Source organism: Anas acuta, chromosome 8, assembly GCF_963932015.1.
Source record: "Anas acuta chromosome 8, bAnaAcu1.1, whole genome shotgun sequence".
Taxonomy (NCBI): domain Eukaryota; kingdom Metazoa; phylum Chordata; class Aves; order Anseriformes; family Anatidae; genus Anas; species Anas acuta.
This window is the reverse complement of record NC_088986.1, coordinates 15,321,052-15,342,021: the sequence shown is the minus strand read 5'-3', so window position 1 is coordinate 15,342,021 and position 20,970 is coordinate 15,321,052. Positions and strand designations below refer to the sequence as shown.

General features: G+C 39.4%; 2 protein-coding genes across 7 annotated transcripts in view; both read left to right on the top strand.

The window, feature by feature from the left end:
* The window catches only part of COL24A1 (collagen type XXIV alpha 1 chain), a 151,121-nt gene extending 140,417 nt beyond the window's left edge, over nucleotides 1–10,704 (top strand). For 4 of the 6 annotated variants that reach the window (XM_068690206.1, XM_068690205.1, XM_068690208.1 and 1 more), the window contains exons 54-60: nucleotides 3,420–3,455; nucleotides 3,548–3,574; nucleotides 4,364–4,429; nucleotides 5,189–5,357; nucleotides 6,709–6,818; nucleotides 7,957–8,172; nucleotides 8,992–10,704. In XM_068690206.1, the coding sequence (XP_068546307.1) occupies nucleotides 3,420–3,455; nucleotides 3,548–3,574; nucleotides 4,364–4,429; nucleotides 5,189–5,357; nucleotides 6,709–6,818; nucleotides 7,957–8,172; nucleotides 8,992–9,138 (771 nt within the window). In that variant the 3' untranslated portion in view covers nucleotides 9,139–10,704. Of the gene's footprint in view, nucleotides 1–3,419; nucleotides 3,456–3,547; nucleotides 3,575–4,363; nucleotides 4,430–5,188; nucleotides 5,358–6,708; nucleotides 6,819–7,956; nucleotides 8,173–8,991 lie in introns of those variants that run through there. The other 2 variants (XR_011098786.1, XM_068690209.1) reach the window with 2 other exon arrangements.
* A 698-nt stretch (nucleotides 10,705–11,402) lies between these two features.
* Nucleotides 11,403–20,970, top strand: part of ZNHIT6 (zinc finger HIT-type containing 6) — a 33,224-nt gene continuing 23,656 nt past the window's right edge. The window contains exons 1-5 of the mRNA XM_068690330.1: nucleotides 11,403–11,543; nucleotides 12,611–12,676; nucleotides 12,758–12,864; nucleotides 12,958–13,043; nucleotides 14,376–14,479. Coding sequence (XP_068546431.1) covers nucleotides 11,476–11,543; nucleotides 12,611–12,676; nucleotides 12,758–12,864; nucleotides 12,958–13,043; nucleotides 14,376–14,479 — 431 coding nt within the window. The 5' untranslated portion in view covers nucleotides 11,403–11,475. The remainder of the gene's footprint in view (nucleotides 11,544–12,610; nucleotides 12,677–12,757; nucleotides 12,865–12,957; nucleotides 13,044–14,375; nucleotides 14,480–20,970) is intronic.

Here is a 20,970-nt window from a genome sequence, read left to right as displayed (position 1 = left end):
TTACAGTAATTAAGAGCTGCTGCTACGCTGGATGGTATATCAGAGTATTGTACTGCAGGATGCTACTATGGCTTACCCATTCTGAGACATAGTGAAATAACATCAAAGTGACAGAAGTGATCAGGGAAAGCTTAATTACTTGGGATGACATTTTTTTTCCTTTTTAAAATAATTGTTATTGATTTAAAATCATTATTTAACTTTGTTTCTTGAAAATTTTCAAAAGTTACGGAAAATATGGAAGTCCCTGGGATTGCTCATGTTTTCAAAGTTAAGCATGTGTATCATTGCATATAAAATCAGGGCCTTGTAGTTTTAGAAAAAGATTAGAGTTTTGGCCTTTGAACTTCTGTACTAGCAATCAAATTGGGTGATTAAGGAATTAAAGAGCACATTAAAACTAACATTTCTATTGTCTGATTTTGTTATTATGAACTAGAATTATACTCAGTATACTGGAGTTATAATGGAACCTTCTCACTTAAATTCTAGTATGATCAAAGGGTAAATTAAGTGGATTTGTAAAGGTAATCCTGCACATTCCAATGAAACATTCTGCAATTAGCTTAATCCATGAAAAGTGTAATTTAACCTTATTCTGTTGCTCTATAACAAACAAAGAGAACATTTATAACATCTCTACAGGATTTTCAACACACTCGTGCTGTTTTGTTACATTTTAAAGGCTTGTAAAAGTAATTGATATAGACCTTTTGAAGTTTTAATGCATTTAAGAAATCTAATATCCCCCCCCCCAAAGAAGTTTACTACAGTTACCAAATAGCATTCACTATTTGCCTTTTTTTCCACATGAATTTTATTGGCAAGGTGACAGTAAATCAAGACAAATCACATTTATCTTTTGCAAAATACTTGAAATTCATTAGTACAGTGCACTTTTTGATTTTTTAAGTATTCAGTTCTGTCTCAAGAACCACTATAATTTTTAGCTGTTCTAGTCCCAAGATGTTGGAAATCTTAAAATTGTGGCATATGCCAAGAATATAGAATGTTAGATGAAGTATTCAGTCATCTGAAAAATCCACTGGAATTTCTAAATCTCAACACTCAGAGAACAAAGGCATCTATTCATCAGAGCAGTGGTTACTTAGGGACAAACTGCAGAAGACTTTGTGCCTTGCTTGACTCGATGTTTGCATAATCAAGTCCTGAACCAAGATAAATATGTCCACACGCTGTCAGATTCATCTGTTAAGTTTCTTTTTGACACTCTCTTTCATTTTATATTAAACATACTTCTCCAAGTATGATCATAGAGTTCAGGACTTGAACTTAGGATTTTAAAGAAAACTTCAAGCTGGACAATAATGAAAATCAGAGTAAAAAGGGAAATCTAGGTACTTGCCACAGAATCTACAAAGTTTTCTGTATTACTGCATATTCTAAAATGACTTATCCTCCGATTTCCATTTTTCAATACTAATCTAATCTAATACTAATTAATGCCTTAATTAAATATCAGTACAAATTTACCAACAAAATGACTTGGAGTCTCTTATACTGTTACAGTTGTATGAAACACAACTGATGCATCCTGACCATATTTATTTTGAAAGTTGAATTTTAGTCTACTAGTGCTTATGCCATCAATGTCATCTTCACTGTCAGAAAGCCATATCTCTAAACTCCCAGAAATAGCTTCAGTTTCAGTTCTCCCACAGAACTTGCACAAAACATGCATCTCGGCCTCAAAATCATTTGTGGTCCCTTATCATAGCCTTGTTGGTCTGGTGCTAGGAATTGCATGATGGCCCCTTCTTTTCACAGCCTTCACTCTCCAGCACTTGAGCCCCTCTGGCATGGCCAGGGCAGGTGATGTGCAGGCACACTCAACCTTATACAGTTGTGGAGGTCATCATAATCCCCTGTCAGATTTATTCCCAGGTGGCTACCATATACTGTACTTTATGAGTATGTATAGGAATAGTGAAAAATGCAGCTGGTATTGTCTTTATATTGACAGATTTGGAGCCTCAGTGACTTAAATAAATTGCTCCTATATGCTTTGAAGTCTTCTTTATTTAAATATACATAAATCAATGTAAAATTGAATCTGGTTTTATCCATCTGGTCATTTCCAGGTGAAACAGCTGCCTCAGCTGGTGGCAGGTTGAAGCACAGTCCAAGTTCAGCCGTTGTATCTTGCAGTGACACTCACACAGATCTTGCTGTGAAATCTCACAGCAGGAATACTTCTTATTCCTATATTAAGTGATTTACAACTTGATACCTCTTTGACTAGATTAGCTTCACAATATTCGCCAGCATTAATTACCATGTCAAATAAGATTATTTCTCTTTTTACAGAGACTTAGCACTAGCATAACCATATTGGTATAAGAGTGTTTTTGCTGGAACAGCTCATTGTACTTGAATAATAGGTACAATAAGTACAAACTAAAGAGTGTTTTGCTTAAATAAACTCAGTTATGTTAAATGGTTTTACTAATACATAATGCAGATCTAGTCTGTGCCTTTCATTCCTTCTCTTTTTTTTGCATTAAGCCACTGCCACTTATTCTTTCCCTTGTCATTGTTCTTGCTATTGTTTATGTTACAGCAGCTCCTAGAGGATTTAAGCATATAGAGACTGAAGAAGAGAATCTAACAGAGACAAAAGTATTACTGAATATTTACAGATATTCATAATCATTCTATCTCAGCATGAATAGTTGCTCAGAGAAAGGCTAAATCAGACAGACTTTACATTTCATCAAACCCTGAGGCAAGACTAAAATGCAGGTATAAGACTATGTGTGTTATAGGCACTATAAACTAGGGAAAAGCAGCTGTTCGTTCTCTTCTCCTCCCTACTGTATCTGCCTGCATGCTAAAATATTGTTTCTTAAGGTCAGGAGCATGGGTGTAACTTCATTAATATGAAGGAAGCCTGCAGTAACTATTAAAAATTAAAAACGAACCTAACATGTTCTGGCTGAAAAGTGGCACTGCTAATAAATGGAGCTAATAAATGCCTAGTAGATATCTGTGGAGTCAAACGGATCAGTTTTTTACAGCAATCTATAATTTTTTTTTTACAATGCGTTTATGATCATTCATCCACTGTAGTACTTGTATCGGCAACATGTGCATAATGCTGTCACATTGTATGTTAATAGCTTGTATAACTTTTATACCACAGGTGATTAAATAAATAAGTTTTGGTAAACAGACAACCCAGAAATTCTCACAGGAGTAATTTCACGTTAACAGAGCGTACTACTTTAAGAATAATAACTAATAATCTCAGTTTTACCGAGACCCGTATCACAAACATTTTCACTTTATGTACTTTATGTACTTTATGTACTGTGGCATTTTGTCATTAAAAACATATATAAATATAAAAGCTGAAATGTTCATCTATAACCACTGCATTTTATTTCCATTTCTTCCAGGGACCTCAGGGACCTCAGGGCCAGCCAGGGCCACCTGTAAGTGTAATAAAAATGCCTGTATTATTGTACTGTGAATTCATCAAATAAACACGTGAAGCACCTAATCTGTGATTTCTCCCATTTTCCAGGGACCACCTGGACCACCAGGACCAAGAGTAAGTACTGTAACTACCCTAAGTACAATATAATCCTCTGATGAAGGTGAAAATACAGGATCATCTTCAGTTGCTTATTCTGTCACTGTAAGTGAAATGCAAATACATTTTTCTACAATTTCCATTGCTACAGTAATACGGTTTTGGACCTGCCATGTTACACTGTTGGCTCTGCTCTACCACACTGTTGAGTCCTTAACAGGCAGTGTTATAGGCATGCTCATACTTTTAATACGGGTTAACTCTGTCGTACTCTAAAAGGGTTTTCTGCTGTTCTGTATTTGAACACACAAAGACAGCAACAGAAAAGTTTGTGTTATTTCTGGCCCTGCTGTTCTTCCTATATATGTATATGTGTGTGTGTATGTATGTGTGTGTGTGTATATGGATATAGATTATATATATATATGTATATATACATACACAAATGCAATTAGTCTGTTAAGGGATTGTACCACTTCAGACAAACTCAGTATTTGAAGTGTTTTAAATCTGTGATGCTGTATGTAACCTGAGAACCAGAACCAACTGCAAGACCTAGTTGTTTGTATGGGTTTCTTAGTCCTTTAAAAATAAATAAACCTGGTGTTTGCTATGTACATCACACAAACTGTAGAGAATGAAGATACTATTTTAAAAGCAACTTTTCACAATGAATTATTTTCTGAAAATGACAAAATTATGACCATCTGTATGCTTCTACAAGAATACTGAAAAATTTACTTACCTGTAGTTTAGAATATTTCTATTTGTTTTTTATTTTCTGAAATATCTTTTTTTATTTTTCAGAAACTTGTGGATATCAATGCTGCTGTTCAAGCTTTGATTGAGTCAAATGCTGCACTGCAGATGGAGGTATGAATCTCACTGTATTTACATTGTCATCTACATATACAATTATAAAGAGACTATTTGAGGAAATATCAGGGCTTCTTTAGAAAAACAATTTAAAACATGGATTACAAGCAATTACTGTCGAATGTAATTAAACATGTTGAGATACATAAGATACAATTTAAACAGAATTAAGGAAAAACAGCATTTCTGTCTTTTTATCACAATTAGCAGTGATGGAAATTTATAAAATATCACACACAGTGGACTGTAACTGTTCAGCTACAGATTATAGTGACATTTAGGCCCTGTTCCAAAAAATACTGGCACACGTACTTAATGTTATGCAAGTATGTGGTCTCATTGCAAAAAAAAAAAAAAAAAAAAAAAAAAAATCCTTTCATGTGTGAAGTCAAATATATTTGCATTTATTTTCTAGGGTAAGTCTAAGAGTAGATTTCACTACTCAAAATCTAAAACTGATGCATATACTTGTATTTTTTTCTTTTTCTCCCATACCTGTATTTCTGTCAACGTGTTATGTTGTTGTATTTGCATGATCTTCAACTGCCTGTAACTTCACTGCTCTGATAATTTTAATAAAATGCACTAATATGTTTATTGGAATATGTTATTCTTACCCTGTTTTGTATGGCTGTTGGCATATATTATAAATATTTTGCTTCTGTCTGGCTCTTCAATGGCCACTTGATGTTTACTGCATATACTGCTGTTGTGATACTTCTCTATGGTAACACATTTGCTAATGGCCCCTGGCAGAGATACCAGAATACTGAAGTAACTTTACTAGATCACAGTACAGAGATATACAAAACGCTGCACTACCTTAGCAATTTACTGCACAGCATCAAGAATCCCCTTGGCACACGAGATAACCCAGCACGCATCTGCAGGGATTTGCTTAGCTGTGAACGTAAAGTGTCAGATGGTAAGTGTCCACTTTCATCAAAGCTTGAACACAGCTAGGCTTTGAAATGCATTGCTGCCAAATGATATGATCTATATCCAGATTTGGATGAGTAGATTTTTTGTTAGATTCTGTTACAATCTGTCAGTTATCTTTATTTTATCTTTATTTATGTTACAATTTCTGGATTTTAAAGATTGAAGTATGTAGCTACCTGGTATTATATAGATATTAGATAGAGATTATATATAAAAGCAAACAAAAGTGTCCAGAAATTTTTGAAAATTAATCTCATTTTGTGATCAAAAGTTTTCTGAATAGTTAGAGCCAACTTGGAATGAGTTTTATGTCGATCAGATTCTAGATTACTAATGAGAAAATTGTATACAATAGACTATGTCAGATACATAGACATAGTCAGATACACTGGTAGCTGTTGATACCTTAGAAGATGTTGAATCAATAATTCAAATCAAAAATAATTAATGTGTAATGTCAATTCTGTGACATAATTCTCATTCTGAGTGGTTAATAAAATAAATACCTGTCAACACCCCTATTATCAAGTGTGAGCATGAACTAAAGAGGAAATGAGAAATGAAATTAGAGATCACAGTGAAATCTCTGTTCCTTAACATAGGTAAGGACAGATCAGCTCTTCAAGATGAGCCTAATGCTTATTAGAACTATGAACTTCTAAAAAGATTTCCTGTGGGGCCACAGAGGTCACTGACATAGTCCTTCACTTCACAGGATAATACACACATAAACCGGATGGCCCAGGCTAACCTATTTTCTAACCATAAATTCAGGGAAGCTAAATCCTACTCTAATTTATGTGTCCTCTTTCGTTTTGTGAACCAAACTCCATGGGTTCACAACAATAAATTCACCTTATTACTGTCACTAGCGCATGTCATACAAAGTGCTTGGTGGAAGAAGGAGAGTGGAAAAAGCCAAGATCTTTGAGTTGCTGTGAGAGGAAAAGAATTTAAATTTCTGAATATATTCTGGGTATAAAGCCAAGGCCAAGGAAATAGTTAAGTTTTCATACATAAAGAGCAGACTGCAAATGCCATTTATTCTTACTACTTAGCCGTAGATAGAGAGGATGTTTTTGAAACCGTAACTGTATTCAGAAGTTATTGCATATGTAATGAGAGCTGATTGGCTATGATCATTTTGCTCAGCATTCATTATTAATAGAATTATGGTAGTGGAAAGATTTTCATGTTCCCTTTCTATCTATTTCCCACTGAAGCTATGGTAATAATAAATCTAATGCTTGCCAAAAAATATGAATATTTTAGCAAATTGTTTAGTAACAATTATAATTTGGGTTAATTTTCTATCTGGGATTATATACTAATAGGAAAATACTGGATTGACCCAAATATTGGCTGTCCTTCTGATGCCATTGAAGTTTTCTGCAACTTCACTGCAGGTGGTCAGACGTGTTTGACACCACCATCTGTGACAAAGGTATGCATTGTTTCCTGGGAGGTTCTGTTTGTGCTGAAACTTCAAGCAAGTGATTGCTTGTTGACTCAATGCGTGAGAAGATGTTAGATTTCAGGGGAGTGTGGGGTGTGGGGGGCTGAAGGACGTGTTATGTGCGTCTTTGTGAAGGACATGTTATATGTTCTGGTAAGGAAGTTGCAGAATGTCTGGAGACGATGTATGTTACTGTAACTGTCACTTTCTTCATTTACTCATGTTCCATGCTAAAGGAATTATTTCATTTTGCTTTACACCTTTCTAAAAATGGCATAAAAATAAGCCTGAAATGCTTCTAAGCTATGTTAGTAACTCATCACTTAGGGCGGCTAAGTGTGTAATGCTGACATCATTGCAATGGAAAGGAAAAAAAATATCCTGTTCAACACCTAGCTACTGTTAAATGCCTTGTTAGGTGAAGACTGGTTCCCTTTATGTCGTTAGTCCATGCTGCCCATTGCATGTGGTCCTTAAACCACTGGGAGTAGACATTTTACATTTATGGAGTTGTGCGTATCTACTTCAGCCATCAAAGAGCATCAGAAATAACATAAAGCTCCATATGCATTCCTACATTTGGAAGATTCCTGAATATGACCTGGTCTTGGAGGAATTCTTGTTGAGGAATGCATAACTGTATTTTCTGTCTAAAATCAAAGTATGCTTATAATTTTCAGGCTATTAACAGGATGTAGGTATTGGCAGCCAGAACCTGTGGTCTAAGAAGACTAATTAGCAGAAAGGTGCAGCTGCAGTTCAAGCACTGCTGCTGCTATTATCTTTCTTTGAATCACAAAATCCTTTGTCTCAGTTTTCTTATTTAAAAATAGTGTTTTCTGCCTAGCTATGTTTCAACAGTATTGTAAGCATTAGCAAATGTTTCTTTTTAAGCTTTGAAAATGTCCAGGGAAAGTTTCATTATGGAGTAAGCACTTTAACAGGACCTAATAGTTCTCCTGAAAAATACAAATGATGCTCTTCGGCACTGATCCCCATGTATAAACATGTGTACGTGCTCCTATGTGTAAATATTGCACTAGTATACGCATGTCACTTCGCGTTGTGATGGCCGTTTGGCATGGCCCAGCTGTACGTCTAACTGTGTGTTTCTTTTGGAACTTAGCTGGAATTTGGCGTTGGAAAAGTGCAGATGAACTTTCTTCATTTACTGAGCTCAGAAGCAACCCACAGCATCACAGTTCACTGTCTCAACACACCAATGTGGGAATTAAATGAGGCAGGTGGCCAGAAAACATCAGTTAGCTTCAAAGGTTGGAATGGACAAGTATTTAAAGCAAATACACTGCTCGAACCGAAGGTGCTGATGGATGAATGCATGGTAAATACATTTTAGCGTTTGCATCATTAAAACCATAATGGAGTCACTGTTTAGGCAAGATTAACTTTCAGCAAACAATCTTTGAGAACAATTTTTTCCTGCTGTTGTGACAATCTTAGATATATATGCCCTGAAGTTTATTTCTTACATTGTTCTGCACATGTAAGCATACACCAACTTTCTGATATTCAGTACAACATCTACTCAAGTACAAAAGCAATTCCAGTAATATGGAGCTGGTACTTGTTGTTCTCATTAAATAAAAAATATTTGAAGACCCTACTAAGACTCTGAAGAGAGATGGGAATAGAAGTAAGGAGGTCCTCAAGGGAATTTTAGGAATGGTTACTCTCAGAATGAAAATTCAGACTTCAATGATAGTTCGCTTGAGGTTATATAGCACAAAATCTCAGTTTTGAAGAAACTGGTAATTATTTTTGGACAGCTAATTATCATTAAAGTAATTGACTATGAGTAAATTCTTTTTTTCGAGGTGATTTAGCAAGAGATCTAAGAAGCTGTGTGAGCCCAGGGCTTCTTGCAAAGTGGCAGGCTCTCTCCCCTGAGCCCTGTTGCCTTGCATCTGCATCCGCCCCAGCTGTATTCTGGAGTGGGCTGAGAAGTCACAGTTTTGCCATGAGTGCCTGTGATGTTCTGTGGGAGAAATAGCTTTTGTTACATTATAGAGTTTCTTTATGAACCGCTGGGAGAAGAAATGTTTCTGTAGATTTCTCCCCTCACTCCTTAAGCACAGCTTTCATTTGTGTTTCAAACCTCATCTTTGATGTGAATTTAATATTCTGCTTCTGTGTGTTGCAGATTCAAGATGGCAGCTGGCATAAGACACAGTTCTTTTTTCACACTCAGGACACGAATCAGCTTCCAGTTGTTCAAGTTAACACACTTCCTCATCTCAAACCAGGGCAGCAGCACTTCATAGAAAGTGGTTCAGTGTGCTTCCTTTAAAGGTTCTGTCCTGGTTCTTTTTGCATCAGCATGGAATTGCTGCACAGATTGAGTGCAAGAGTAATGACCTGTTATAGGCAAAATTGCTATGAAACTGAAGATTCATTTTGAACAGTGTTGGTTAAAGAATTTAAAAAAGGAAAGACTTCCTCCTAAGGAGAAATGGCATTTCAAAATAAAGAAAAGAAAGAAGACTGCAAGATTTTTCCTAAAGCATTCAAATCTCTTTTTAATACTGGTTGGTGCTTTCTTGCATAATTTCCTGAAATTGAATATCTGAGCATGGAATTTTTCAGGACCTCTAGTGTTCTTGGCAATTTGTTTAACAGCACTACAAAAAAACATCCCAAGGAAAGCTGGAGACATACAATACTAAGGAGCAATACTGGCTAATGCTCCTAAATGTGCAATAGCTTATAAATGAAAAGTGAATTATGCCACAGTACAATACATCGTCTTTTCTTAAACATTAAGTTTTATTATAGTCCTTTGTGGACATATTCATCTTAACAGATGGCACACTACCTCTATGTGTTTCCTGTCCGCGTTGCCTTGGTGCTCTTCATAAGACAAGGTGCTGGTGGCCTTAACAGAGATTGAGTCCCTTTTTATCTTTCAGACTGTATGTGCTGGTTACATCAGGATATGTTTCTGTTGTCAAGGTACTTATTTTAAATCGTTGGTCACATACTTCACTACAATTAAAACATTTATTTATGTGGATTTCTTGTTTTAAATATTTTTATGTACTGTTGCAGAAATGGTATATAAGACAGCACGTTGTATATGATGCATATAGTCCGAACAGTTAGCTTTGTAAAAGTTGTTTTTAGAAGAGCTACTTGCAGTAGTTTTGAGTTTTAGATTCTGAATGTCAAAGGCATCTTAAGATGATGATATATTGTGTATATATTTTGTAACTAGTTAAGCAAATTACTACAGCATGTATTCTGAAAGACTGCTGTTAAATTATAATCAACATTTCATCAATTTAGAAATTTCATTTTTTTTGCAATATTTTTAGATCATTTGTTTCCTTAAATTAAGCCTAAAATTTTCAACCATCTTTATTAAAAACAAACAAAAAACAATTTTACCATTAGGAAAAACACTCTTTAATAACTCTCTTATAGTGACATATCTATTATCAATCCAAAGTCTACTGAGGAAGATGGCAGATAAGTGGAAAATGATACCAAACCATACTGCACAGCAGGGGAGTGTTCAAACAACTGGTTTAATTGTCTTGATCCACAGGAAAGCATACTTAAGCTATAATAAAATAAGCTTCCAAACTGTCTGTTTGTCTTTTACTATTTTGTTTTGGTACTGTATAGTTCATTCTCAGCAATGATGGAAATCCTCTAGAAAAGTACTTTTTAGGTGCTAGTGCTTTGTTTTCCAAGGGGAAATGCCATGGAATATTGCACAAGTATTTACTTCTTACAAGGTAAAGTACATGTACATCTGATGTTTTTGATTAAAGCATTTTTTTGTTCCCTGTGAGAAAATCTGATCAAAGACTCTGTAAGATCATTGAATGACAATAAAGGTTATAGAAAATTCCTTCCTGTCGCGTTTGCATTTTCAAGATTGCTAGTTTTGCCAGTATCACTTGATGTTTGCTCTTAGTTTGTCTTTGGAGTTGATTGATAAATATATATATATTTTGTAAGAATGTTAGAAAAAGTTCTGCTTCATGTGTATTTTTTTAATCTTATTGCCTTACTTTTGAAAATTATTTATAGCCTGTATTTGTTTTTTCTTAGTTTCTATCAGAAATCATCTATTTTAAAAGCTAATATTTCAAAGCATTATTAGTCTGCTCAGATGTAAATATCTTCATTTCTGTGATTAAGTCAAAATGTAAATTCCTTGCCCACAGCACAAAGCCCTTGTGCACCAGGCCACTACCAGACAGTAATGTAGTGTGGTGCTTGAAGTGGGAGGCTGCCAGAAACGGCAGAAAGTATCCTTTTTGACTGTGTACTTTATACATAGTGTAGCGTGAGTTTTGGAAAGCTGCTTGCCTACAGCCACCTGAGCTCTTCAGAGCATTCCCAGGAGCTCTGGCACAGCTCTGTCCCACGGTGCTGTGACGGTTCCTTCCCTCAGCTGTTAATTTCTGATGGTTTGAGGCAATCATCTCCTTTTTTACCCTGAAGTTTAGACCAAGGCCTGAGCTAGACTACGGCTGTGCCTCAGCCCCCTGCTGAGGCAGGGCCGTTTCCACCCGGTAGGGCCGCGGGGGCCGCCAGGCGGCGCTGCCGGCCGGGGGAAGGCCTCGGCCGGGCTCTCCCCATCGGGCCCCGCGTGCGGAGGCGGCGCCGCGCGGCCATGGCGGGGCAGGGCGGCCCCCGGAGCCCCGGGCGGGCGGCCGGGGGGCGGAAGATGTCCCTGCAGAGGTAGGGCCGCGGGGATGGGGCGGCCTCGCTGCGCCCTCGGCTCCCCTCACGGCCGCGGCCCGGCTCGGCTCGGCCCGGCCCGGGGGGCGCCTCCCGGTGGCTCCGGAGCTGGCGGGGGGAAGCAGCGGCCCGCGGCGGCCTCTCCTCACCGCGAGGCCGCTGCTCGGGGCCGGGCCTGCCCCTGCCCAGCGGGGTCCGAGCCCTTCGGCGCCGCCATGCCCCGGGCATCCTCGCTCCTGCCGGCCTGGCCGCCCGACGGGGTGCGGGGCGGCTGGGCTTGCGGGCAGGGGCTGCGGGGGAGTGGGGAGGCACCGTGTGGGCTCTGCCCGCTGGCGTTGGGTGCTGCGGAGGATATTTAAGGTGTGGCAAAGTGATGGGAAGCTCCGGGTAACGGCTGCTTCAGGCTCTGTTTCGCAGCTCGTGCAGGAATCCTCATGCTCGCCCTCTCCTCGTAAAAAGAGGGGAGATGTCATCCTTGTACCGGCCTAGTCAAAAAGCAGGAGGCCGTGGGTGTGGAGGAGAGCACAGCGAGGCTGTGTTCAGTAGCAGGGTTTGTAGGGCTTGCCCGTTGTGTCTGTGGTGGGTGCCCTCAATGTGGGCCTGCCCTGCTGGGGAAAGGGGGTGTTAGGTCGTAGTGTGAACCCCAGACACTAATGAGCCCGGTTTTAGACAGATGGGAGGTAATAATGCACATTAAGAGTAGTAATGTAAATGCAGAAAGGCACTGATAGAGCTGGCTGCAAAGCACAAAGTGATGCAGCCTCGCTGTGCTTCCAGCACTGCATTAGCTTGGTGTTCCTCAAAGCATTTCTGTGGTGTGTTTTAATAAAGGTAGGACCCCAGTATGTGTTTGGAGATGCTCACTGCAGCTCACGTTACTGTGTCTGTTAGTTTATCTAATCCAAGCTATCTGTGTTTTCCCTCCCTCCTTTCAAGGTCCAGGTAATGTTACCCAAACGTGACAGCCGATGGCACCGTGCCTGCCTGTTGGGTGGTGCCCTCCCTAGCCACTGCCAGCCAGGCACAAAGCTGACGCTTTCCTAAGAGATACTTTCTGCTTCTTTCAGATGTGAAACGTGTAGTGAAGAGGAAGCTAAGTACAGATGTCCGCGATGTATGAAATATTCGTGCAGGTATCTAATATCTAACTTAAACTGTTGTGTGTCTTGTGCTGAACGTGGCATATTAATGGTTCTTTATTTGTGTCATTTCAGTCTGTTGTGTGTAAAGAAGCATAAGCTTGCACTGAGCTGTAATGGAATCAGGGATAAAACATCATTTATCTCTGTAAATGAATTTACTGACTTGAACCTTCTGAGCGGTAAGAATATTCCTTGTGCTTTTTAAAATTCACCATTTTTAGTAGGTTAGCTGAAAAAACTACGTTTTTTTTCTGTTCTGTTTTTGCTTTCAGATTACCGTTTCCTGGAAGATGTAGGAAGGACAGCTGATGCTGCAGCTCGAGATCTTTCTGTGCATAGGCCAACAACAAATAAATTTGTAAGTTTTAAATTAGCCAGTTGGTCTGTTGGAAATAGGGTTGACTACCTTTACCTTCCCACTGAGTCAGTCCCAGTCCAGATTTCAGAGCTGATAACCTCTACTGTGAAGGTATGGATGACCCTGGATATTAGAGCCAGAAATCAAGGAAGGTCTCCAGGTTTATGTAATAGTAGTATTGGTGGCTACATCCAGTTGTTTAGAAGAATAAATTGCTAACAATCTATACATTCTCCAAATACTTGATGCATGGCTGTTCTCCTGGGTTGAGGATGACAGATGTGTATTAAGAGAGACTGATTGCTCCTATCTACCTCCACAGCTTTTCTGAATTTTTACATGCAATATTCTCATGTAAACAACATGGGATTTTTTTGGCATGTTTTTGCCTAAAAATTATTACATGCTTCCCCATTTACCAAACCAAGATAACTAGAGTTCTGCAGAGAATAAATCTAAGCAACTGTGAAGTAAAAGCTAATGTGCTAAGGATGAGAGGTGATTTTTCTTGAAATTCTTCCAGTTCCAGTAGAGCATCAATGAGATCACAGAATTAGATGTCATTTCGTAAAAGCCACATGACAGAGCAGGGAAGACCAAGATCAAGAAGTATAAACACCAAAATGCACTCCAAAATACGTTGTCTCATTTGTGTGTCAGAAAAAGGTGTCAGGGCCCTGTTTTCCAATCCTGTAAAGACACTTTTTAATACAGCACTCAACTCCTCAGTTGGAGAGAATTCATGTTGATTTTTTTAATGCCAAGTAGATTTAGAAGTCTTCATTGGTCTCTTAAGCTGCTGTCATACTCTGTGCTATAGTCATGATGTCTTGAAAATGTACATTCAAAATGGTGAGATGCTCCAGAGGTAGCAGTTTTTAGCATGCGGTACTAGGCGTGTTTGCAGGATGATATCCTTCACGCTACCTTTAGATAGGATTTTGTCAGAGTGGCTGAGGAGGTGCATGTGTAACCCATCCACTAGCAGGGTTGTAGCTCAAAAACCAGCTCAGTGAGTGGTTTTGCACCCATAGTGGGTGTTCGTGACTTTCACAGTATGTTGAAGAACTTTAAGTGGGAAGAGGTCATTGGCATGTTGTTTTTAACTGGAAGACTTCACCTGAACATGTTTCAGGTAGTGTCCAGGCTTGCTTTATTGACTTGCTCACTCACAGTGTTTTGTTTATTCAAAAGTCAAAGTTCAACATTAAATATGGCCTTTTCTTTAATGTTCCCATAATTCCTTTCATGTTTACTCTTCATTTTTTGCTTTAATGTTCCAGCTTTGTGTATACAATTCAGATTCAAAAAAAAAAATTTATTTTTTGCTAGATAAACTACTTGAGAAACAGAGCTCGAAGGCATAATATCAACCTGAAGACACTGCCCATTGGATTTACAAAAAGAAGAGAAAATTCAACCATCTTCAATAAGAAGTGAGTCTTCAGTCGGTTAGTTAGCAATGTTTTGCTTTCACTGAACACAAAATGATGGGAATCTAAATTCATACTGACATGCTTGCTTTTAAAATCTGGTATGCCTTTTTTTTTTTTTTTTTTTTACAAAAGCTATTTCAATTTAATATCTCCTGCAGCAGTTTTTTCATTTTTAGTCTCTTTGAGCTCAGTTTTATAGCTTATGCAATTCATACATTATTTTGAAAAATACCAACATTAAGTAGTAGGTGGACAAATTAGTACTGTTGTGATTTTCATCTGTTAAATGGCAGTCTGAAGGCTTTTGGGGGTTTTGTTGTTAGAAAAAAGAAAACTTTCCTTTAAAGGTTTATGATAGAAGATTGATGTAGAATGGTTGCTGAAAATTCCTCTCTCTGAAAATAGCTGTCTTTAAGGCTGAAAGGGGTGCTTCCAGTCCAGTTACCTGCTGCATGTCATCTTAGGGTTGATGTATGTTGTAGCATGTGCACAGCTTAGACAAGTGCAGACAGACAGATGTGACGTCAGGAAAAAGGCTAAGATTAAGAAGACTTTCGGTGTTCTTTCTTTTTTTCTACTCTTATAAGTTTTCTCTGGTATCCAGACTTTGTGTTTTAAAGTATTTTTGTTTGTTTTCAGTTTTGTGTTTGTTTTTTTTTTTTTACTATGAAAAAAGTACTGCAGAGTACTCTGTTATGACAGGAAACAGGTCACGTTCAGCTTGAAGATCTGTGCTTCTTGCAGTAATTAGATGTGGTAGCTGTCTAGCACATCTAATCTATTAGATGTGCTGGCTCCTCCTCTTCATATCCTTAGTTCTGGTAGCAAGTTCTGGTTTCAATATGCATTTTTCCCTCTGTTCTTGTGACTTACAAACCACAGTCTAAAGAGCGGTGGCTGGAAGTGGTGAGGTGCCTGTGGCTTGGGAGCTGCCACCAGGTGTCTCTCTCTAATAACCAACCTGAAAAGCTGCTCAGCACACTTCCCAGTATCATCCAGTATCATCTCCTCTCATCTGCTGTTCTGAGACACAAGTGTTTTTTTGTTGTTGTTTTTTTTTAATACAAATATTTAGATTTTTTTAGCTGAACAGAAGGCATAAAAATCTGTAGAAGTGTAACCTTTGAAAGTTGCATAATTTGCAAGCCCTGCCAGAGCAAATCCATGGCAGACCCATGGAAAGAAAGGAAATCTGGGGTGTTTTCTCCATCTCTCTTCAGAACAGAGTAGAGGATAGGCCCAGACGTGGTAGATCCTAGCCATACGAGCAGAGGCTGCCTTCCTTTGTACTGCCTTCCTTTGCTTTGGCCACATGTTCAGCCTTCTACAGATATCTTGTGCAGGGCTTGTGCTATTGAAGTATCTCAGGCTTGTGGCTGAGCTGGGGCATTTCCTCAGTGTTGTGGATAAAACAAAATAGGCATCCCTGGCAGTACAGGGTAAGGGAGTAGTGTTATAGAGCCAGAGCAAGGGCAGAAGGCCCAGTGATGGTGGGATCAGCAGCTAGGTGTCTGAAGACAAAAGAACAGAAGAGGCACACATGAAGGGTTTTTGACTCTATTGGTAGGATCCTGGGCATGCTGCAACCCTGTGCTGACAGAAATTTGCCTCCACGTAACACATTCTTCAGTTCTTTTTCTCTAGAAAGTCTTTTTGGGTACATACTGAAACGTACTTTCTGTTGATAACAAATGAAGCTTTAAGCAGGTTACGTTTTGACGTGTTTCTGTTGTTTAACAGAAGCAGATTTAAAACCTAAGAGGATGGGGCAACGAAAGTGACATTGGCAAACAGGTGTGGAAGTATCTCACAGGCTGTCTGGGATGATGCCTTACTCTTTTGTCAATCATGAGGACCTGGGGTGTTTTTTTGTGGTTGTTTTGGACAGTTATCCTTTCTGGGGCTTTCAGATCCCAGCAGAAAGAACATGGTAATGTTCTAAGAGGATAGGAAGTAGCCCTCTACTTCCTGCACATGCTGCCCAAGGGCATGAGGCATGCTCCATGATAACTACAAGAAGGACATTTCCTCTTTTGTGCTGCTGCTGTTCACTCAGCAGTGGGCTGTTTGAATTCAGTGATGTAGATTAAAAACTAATTATTTTTATTTTTTGTAATTGGCATGTTTGCCTGCTCCCTCTGTGGGTGCCTGAGGAATCAAACTCAAGGTTTGATCAAACCAAAAAGTATCAGCCATTTGACACCTACCCCTGTGATTTCATGGTATGACCTCTAACTTTTTGTTGAATGTTACATCCAAGTGGGGTAAAGCTGTGCAAATAGTTGCTTTCTATGAGCTTAATGCCTGGTTCTTGTCAGGCTCTGGTGTGTCTGCAGTTTGGTAGCTCCGAACCCCTTCTCACACTGTTTGTCTGTCAGGGTTTGTGGAGGGGTTCCTCTGGAGGGTGCCGGTTGGAAGCTGCGCTGCATATATGTGTGGAGAGCTGAGAACCTTCTCTGATGTCTTTTTCACACTCTCCATGTGAGCCAAGCTGTTAGGCTATACAAGGCAGGAATGAAAGTAATCCAAAACTAGGAAGTACAAGATGTATTCTTGTGTCATCCCCTACCCCTGCCAGCTCTGGAGGACAAATCAGTGGTTGTTTAGATGTGTTAACCAGACTCTTCATTTCCCAGTTTCCATTAGTTTGTTGTTTCCATTAGTATTGTGAAAGCATACGTGCCAGTGCTGGGTAACACACGGGTTAGATTAACTTGCAGTATCAAGCAATCCAGATACTGGAGGGTCAGCAGAGAATGGAGTTTGAGTCCAGTTTGTGAACTCCTTCCAGTGGGCCTTCTGTCTTGCAGGTGGTTTAGGACACCTTGCTTGCAAATTCTTTTTAATGCACTGCTTCACCATACATTAGCTGTAGTGCCCTCATTTTCCAATAGAAGTGCTAGTTCCCCTTCTGTAAGAGGTGCTGCCATGGAATTAGGGTGTGCTGCCGTGTTGGGAAGCCTTCGGGAGAGGGCTGCTGAGTGTGACCAGGCCGGGCAGCAAGAGGGGAGCTCCAGCCAGCAGGGGCTGTGCAAGGAAAAGGGGGAGCTCACAGCTTGTGCCTCCTGCATCCTCAGCAGGAGCCTATTTCAGCAATGAGAAGCTGAACTGGGGCAGTGCAGCTCAGCTCCCTTGGTTCTGCGGTGTATGCAGCCCTGTTCAGCCCTGCTCTGCTGCTTATCTTCCTGGGCACCTCCACCCTGCCTCATCCTGTCTTTGCACAGCACCCCTGCATGGAACCCATGGAAACTTGGAGGTGGGAAGGAGGGATGCAGCTCCCCCTGGGTGGGAGGCGTTCCTGCAGGTTAGGAATGTCTGATCACGTTATGTACTTTGGAGAAGAGAGGATCCTCTCTTTTGTCTCTCTTCTCCGGTTTAATAGTGTGAATAAAATCTGTTGTGGAGACTTGGGATTAGTAGTGGGTAAGTGATCATTAGTGCAATGGAAGTTACTTCTGAGGTACTTATGAAAACCCTAAAAAAAACCTGTAATCCTTAATTAGGTAAAGATAATTAGTGTGAATTTTTTGAAGTGTTGCTGATCTTGAGAATTTACCAAGGAGTTACATGAGCAGGTTTTAGGGCTCATATTAAACTGGTGGAGCTCTTAAGCTTGAATTTAGTTGTTACTGAGATCCTGCTTTCAGTACTATGTGCATTTCTGAAAATCAGTAGCTTTCCAAATATCCCCATGTTAAAATGAATAGCTACTGAGTTCTGTAGCTGACGTTTTTTAACATTTCTTTATTTTAGCAACTGTTTTTTTTTTTATTCTCATAGTGAATCTGATGGCCATTTTGTTTATTTGCAGGAGTTAAAGAGGACAGTAGTTCTATTTTTTTTTGAGAATTACAGTTTGGGTTACTCACTCAGCCTTAGCAGCGTCCCCTTGCCTTACCCAGGACTCAGCTCAAGCCTGTCGTGTTTGATTATTGCAACACACGCAGTTAGTAACATCTCCTGCTGTTGTGAGGCCCCTTGTAGGAGACCATATGTGCTACAGCGGAAGTGCGCTTCAGTTTCTTCATCGATTGTCGTGCTGCTTACTGTAACTAGGAAACATTTGAACTTTCAGGAGAAATATTTAATTGTTTTATTGTTTATACATCAAATCCAGGAATAAGCTTAATGAAGTTTCAACAAAATGGAGACATCCTCTTTTGTGTGTTGCTGCTGTTAGAAGTACGGCAGCGGTCATTTTGGCACTAGGAGCACATACTTGGTGGTGGAGGGGAGAAGGAAACCATCACACTTCTGCATGTTCTCATTTGTTAATGGTGTTTCGACTCCACAAGGGAATCTAGTCACTTAGTTGTGCTGAATCTCTGTTACGTAAGTTGAGAAAGGTAACGTTATCCAAAGGAGTGGATAGTGAAGGCCCTGTGTTGCAGTTAAACTTCAGTGTGTTAGATGAGAGTACAGGGTGTTATCAAGTTAAAGGTAACTGGTCCTTCATTAAACATTATTTCCTCTTCATCTCTTCTATCGATGTAAAATAATATAGATGGGAAATACTACAGTATTTGTGCTTTGTACATCACACAGACTTATTTAAAACATTTCAAGAATATTAGTTGCTAAATGGAAACAAAATTGTCTGAGATCTTTGATAGACCAACGCTTAGGTACTTCTGCAGAGCCAGAACTACAGTTGATATCGTAAGATGTGATGAATTTGGAACTTTTTGTCATTATATATATATTTATATTTTACACATCTATAGAAATATACATGTGAAAAGTTTATATATTAAATGGGTTTTTAATATAGGTTTTCTCTATAAAAATAAATATATATGTATAAAGGTCTTTATATATATATGTGTACTACAGCAATCTAGGCAAAATAGACTGTTCGGAGGAACTAGGTAAAAATGTTAAGCTTCATGAAACATTTATATTATGTGAAACATTTGTGTATGAAATTGTAACAATCTCAAATGTTTTGAGAAATATGTAGACTTTGGACCCCTTTTACAAATCCTCCAAGGCACATATGGGGGGCTCCAAGTCCCGAAATCCTTCGTAGCACCCTAGGCAGATGCAAGATTTGTCCTGTACCTCCAGCACCCGTACTGCGTACACCCACAGAGCTTGGAACATCTCCCTGGGTGCTGCATTAAATGTAAAAGGCAGTGGGCAGTGAAGAAAATCTTTGCAGCTGTGCCCAGAGCTACTTGACAGTAACAGCCACGTTGTGTATGGCACTGCAGTCTTCATGATACCAGAAATAAAAATCTCTCAGTTCTAGCTTTCAGAAATTGAAATATCACTTGCATGTGGTTCAGTGGAAAAAAAAATAGGGAGGAAAAATTAAGTTGATTATAAAAAATATTTTTTGGAAGTTTTAGGTGAAACGAGAGGGAGAGGGTTGTTTGTTGTAGAAGAGCAGTAATTGCAGAACAGCCTGTGCAGCTCTGAGCATAATTTGCAGCTACATATCACGCAAGGGAAGAGGTGCTTGGCTTCCCCTTCTCCTTCTGATCGGCTTGTATGGCTCTGAAGTAGGCAAAATAGGATGTGAAGCCAAGCAGTGCAGGGATGGGCGATGATGCTGCTATTACTGACATCAAGGATGTGCTGTGCCTCATCCAGATCCATGCAGTTTGGTAGTTTTGTAGTCAGTGCCTTGGTATTCAGGCAAACCATGGGCTGGCATTGCTCGGCAGTTAAGCTCCGCGGAGCACTTGAAGCAGCGAGCTGTTACTCAACTTCAGATGACTGACTCAATTAAGAGTTTCATTTAGAAAATGAACATGGTACATGACAGTTACATTTGAAGGAAATACTACCCCAGTGAGCCATAATGGAAAATGAAGTCAGTGAGATCTGGAGCCAGGATATCTAATTTTAATCTGAACTTTTTGTGAAGCAGCTTTGATAGCATCTACAGTTGACATCAAGTTCTCTAACTGGGCAGAAATCACTGATGGTGAGGGATGCTTTGCTTTAATAGGAGGCATCCAGCAGGTCGTTACAAATTTCTTCTACTTATGAAAACTTACCGTGTAAAAGTATTGCTGTTTTTCAAGACTTCATTTGACAGCAAAGCATGTGAGGCTATTCCAATTTTAAGCTTCTTTATCCCTTGCCTTCTTCTACCTAGTTCTCAATCTACCTTACCTCTTGTTTGCCATTTGTGTTCAGGCAAGAATATTTTGAAGAGAGATGAAGTAATTAACACTGGTTGAGGTGTTAGCGTGCTGACAATATCAACATTTCTGTTTTTCCAGTGGAACCTTCTGACAAGGAATGATATTTTTAAATGTAGTGTTCAGACATCTGATTCACTGCTCTTTCTGTGCACTAATCCATGGACTAGGTTGTGCCTGGAAGGGGGAGGGAGGCTGGGTGAGAGTCTGAAAAGAGCCCTCTTAAGCTGATTATACAGCTGCAGCGATGGACTGAGTCTGCCTCAGTGAGCCCACAGGGAACTGGTCTTGCATGTGAAATCAGGGTGTGCTGTGTGACTACAGTTTCTGCAGGCACAG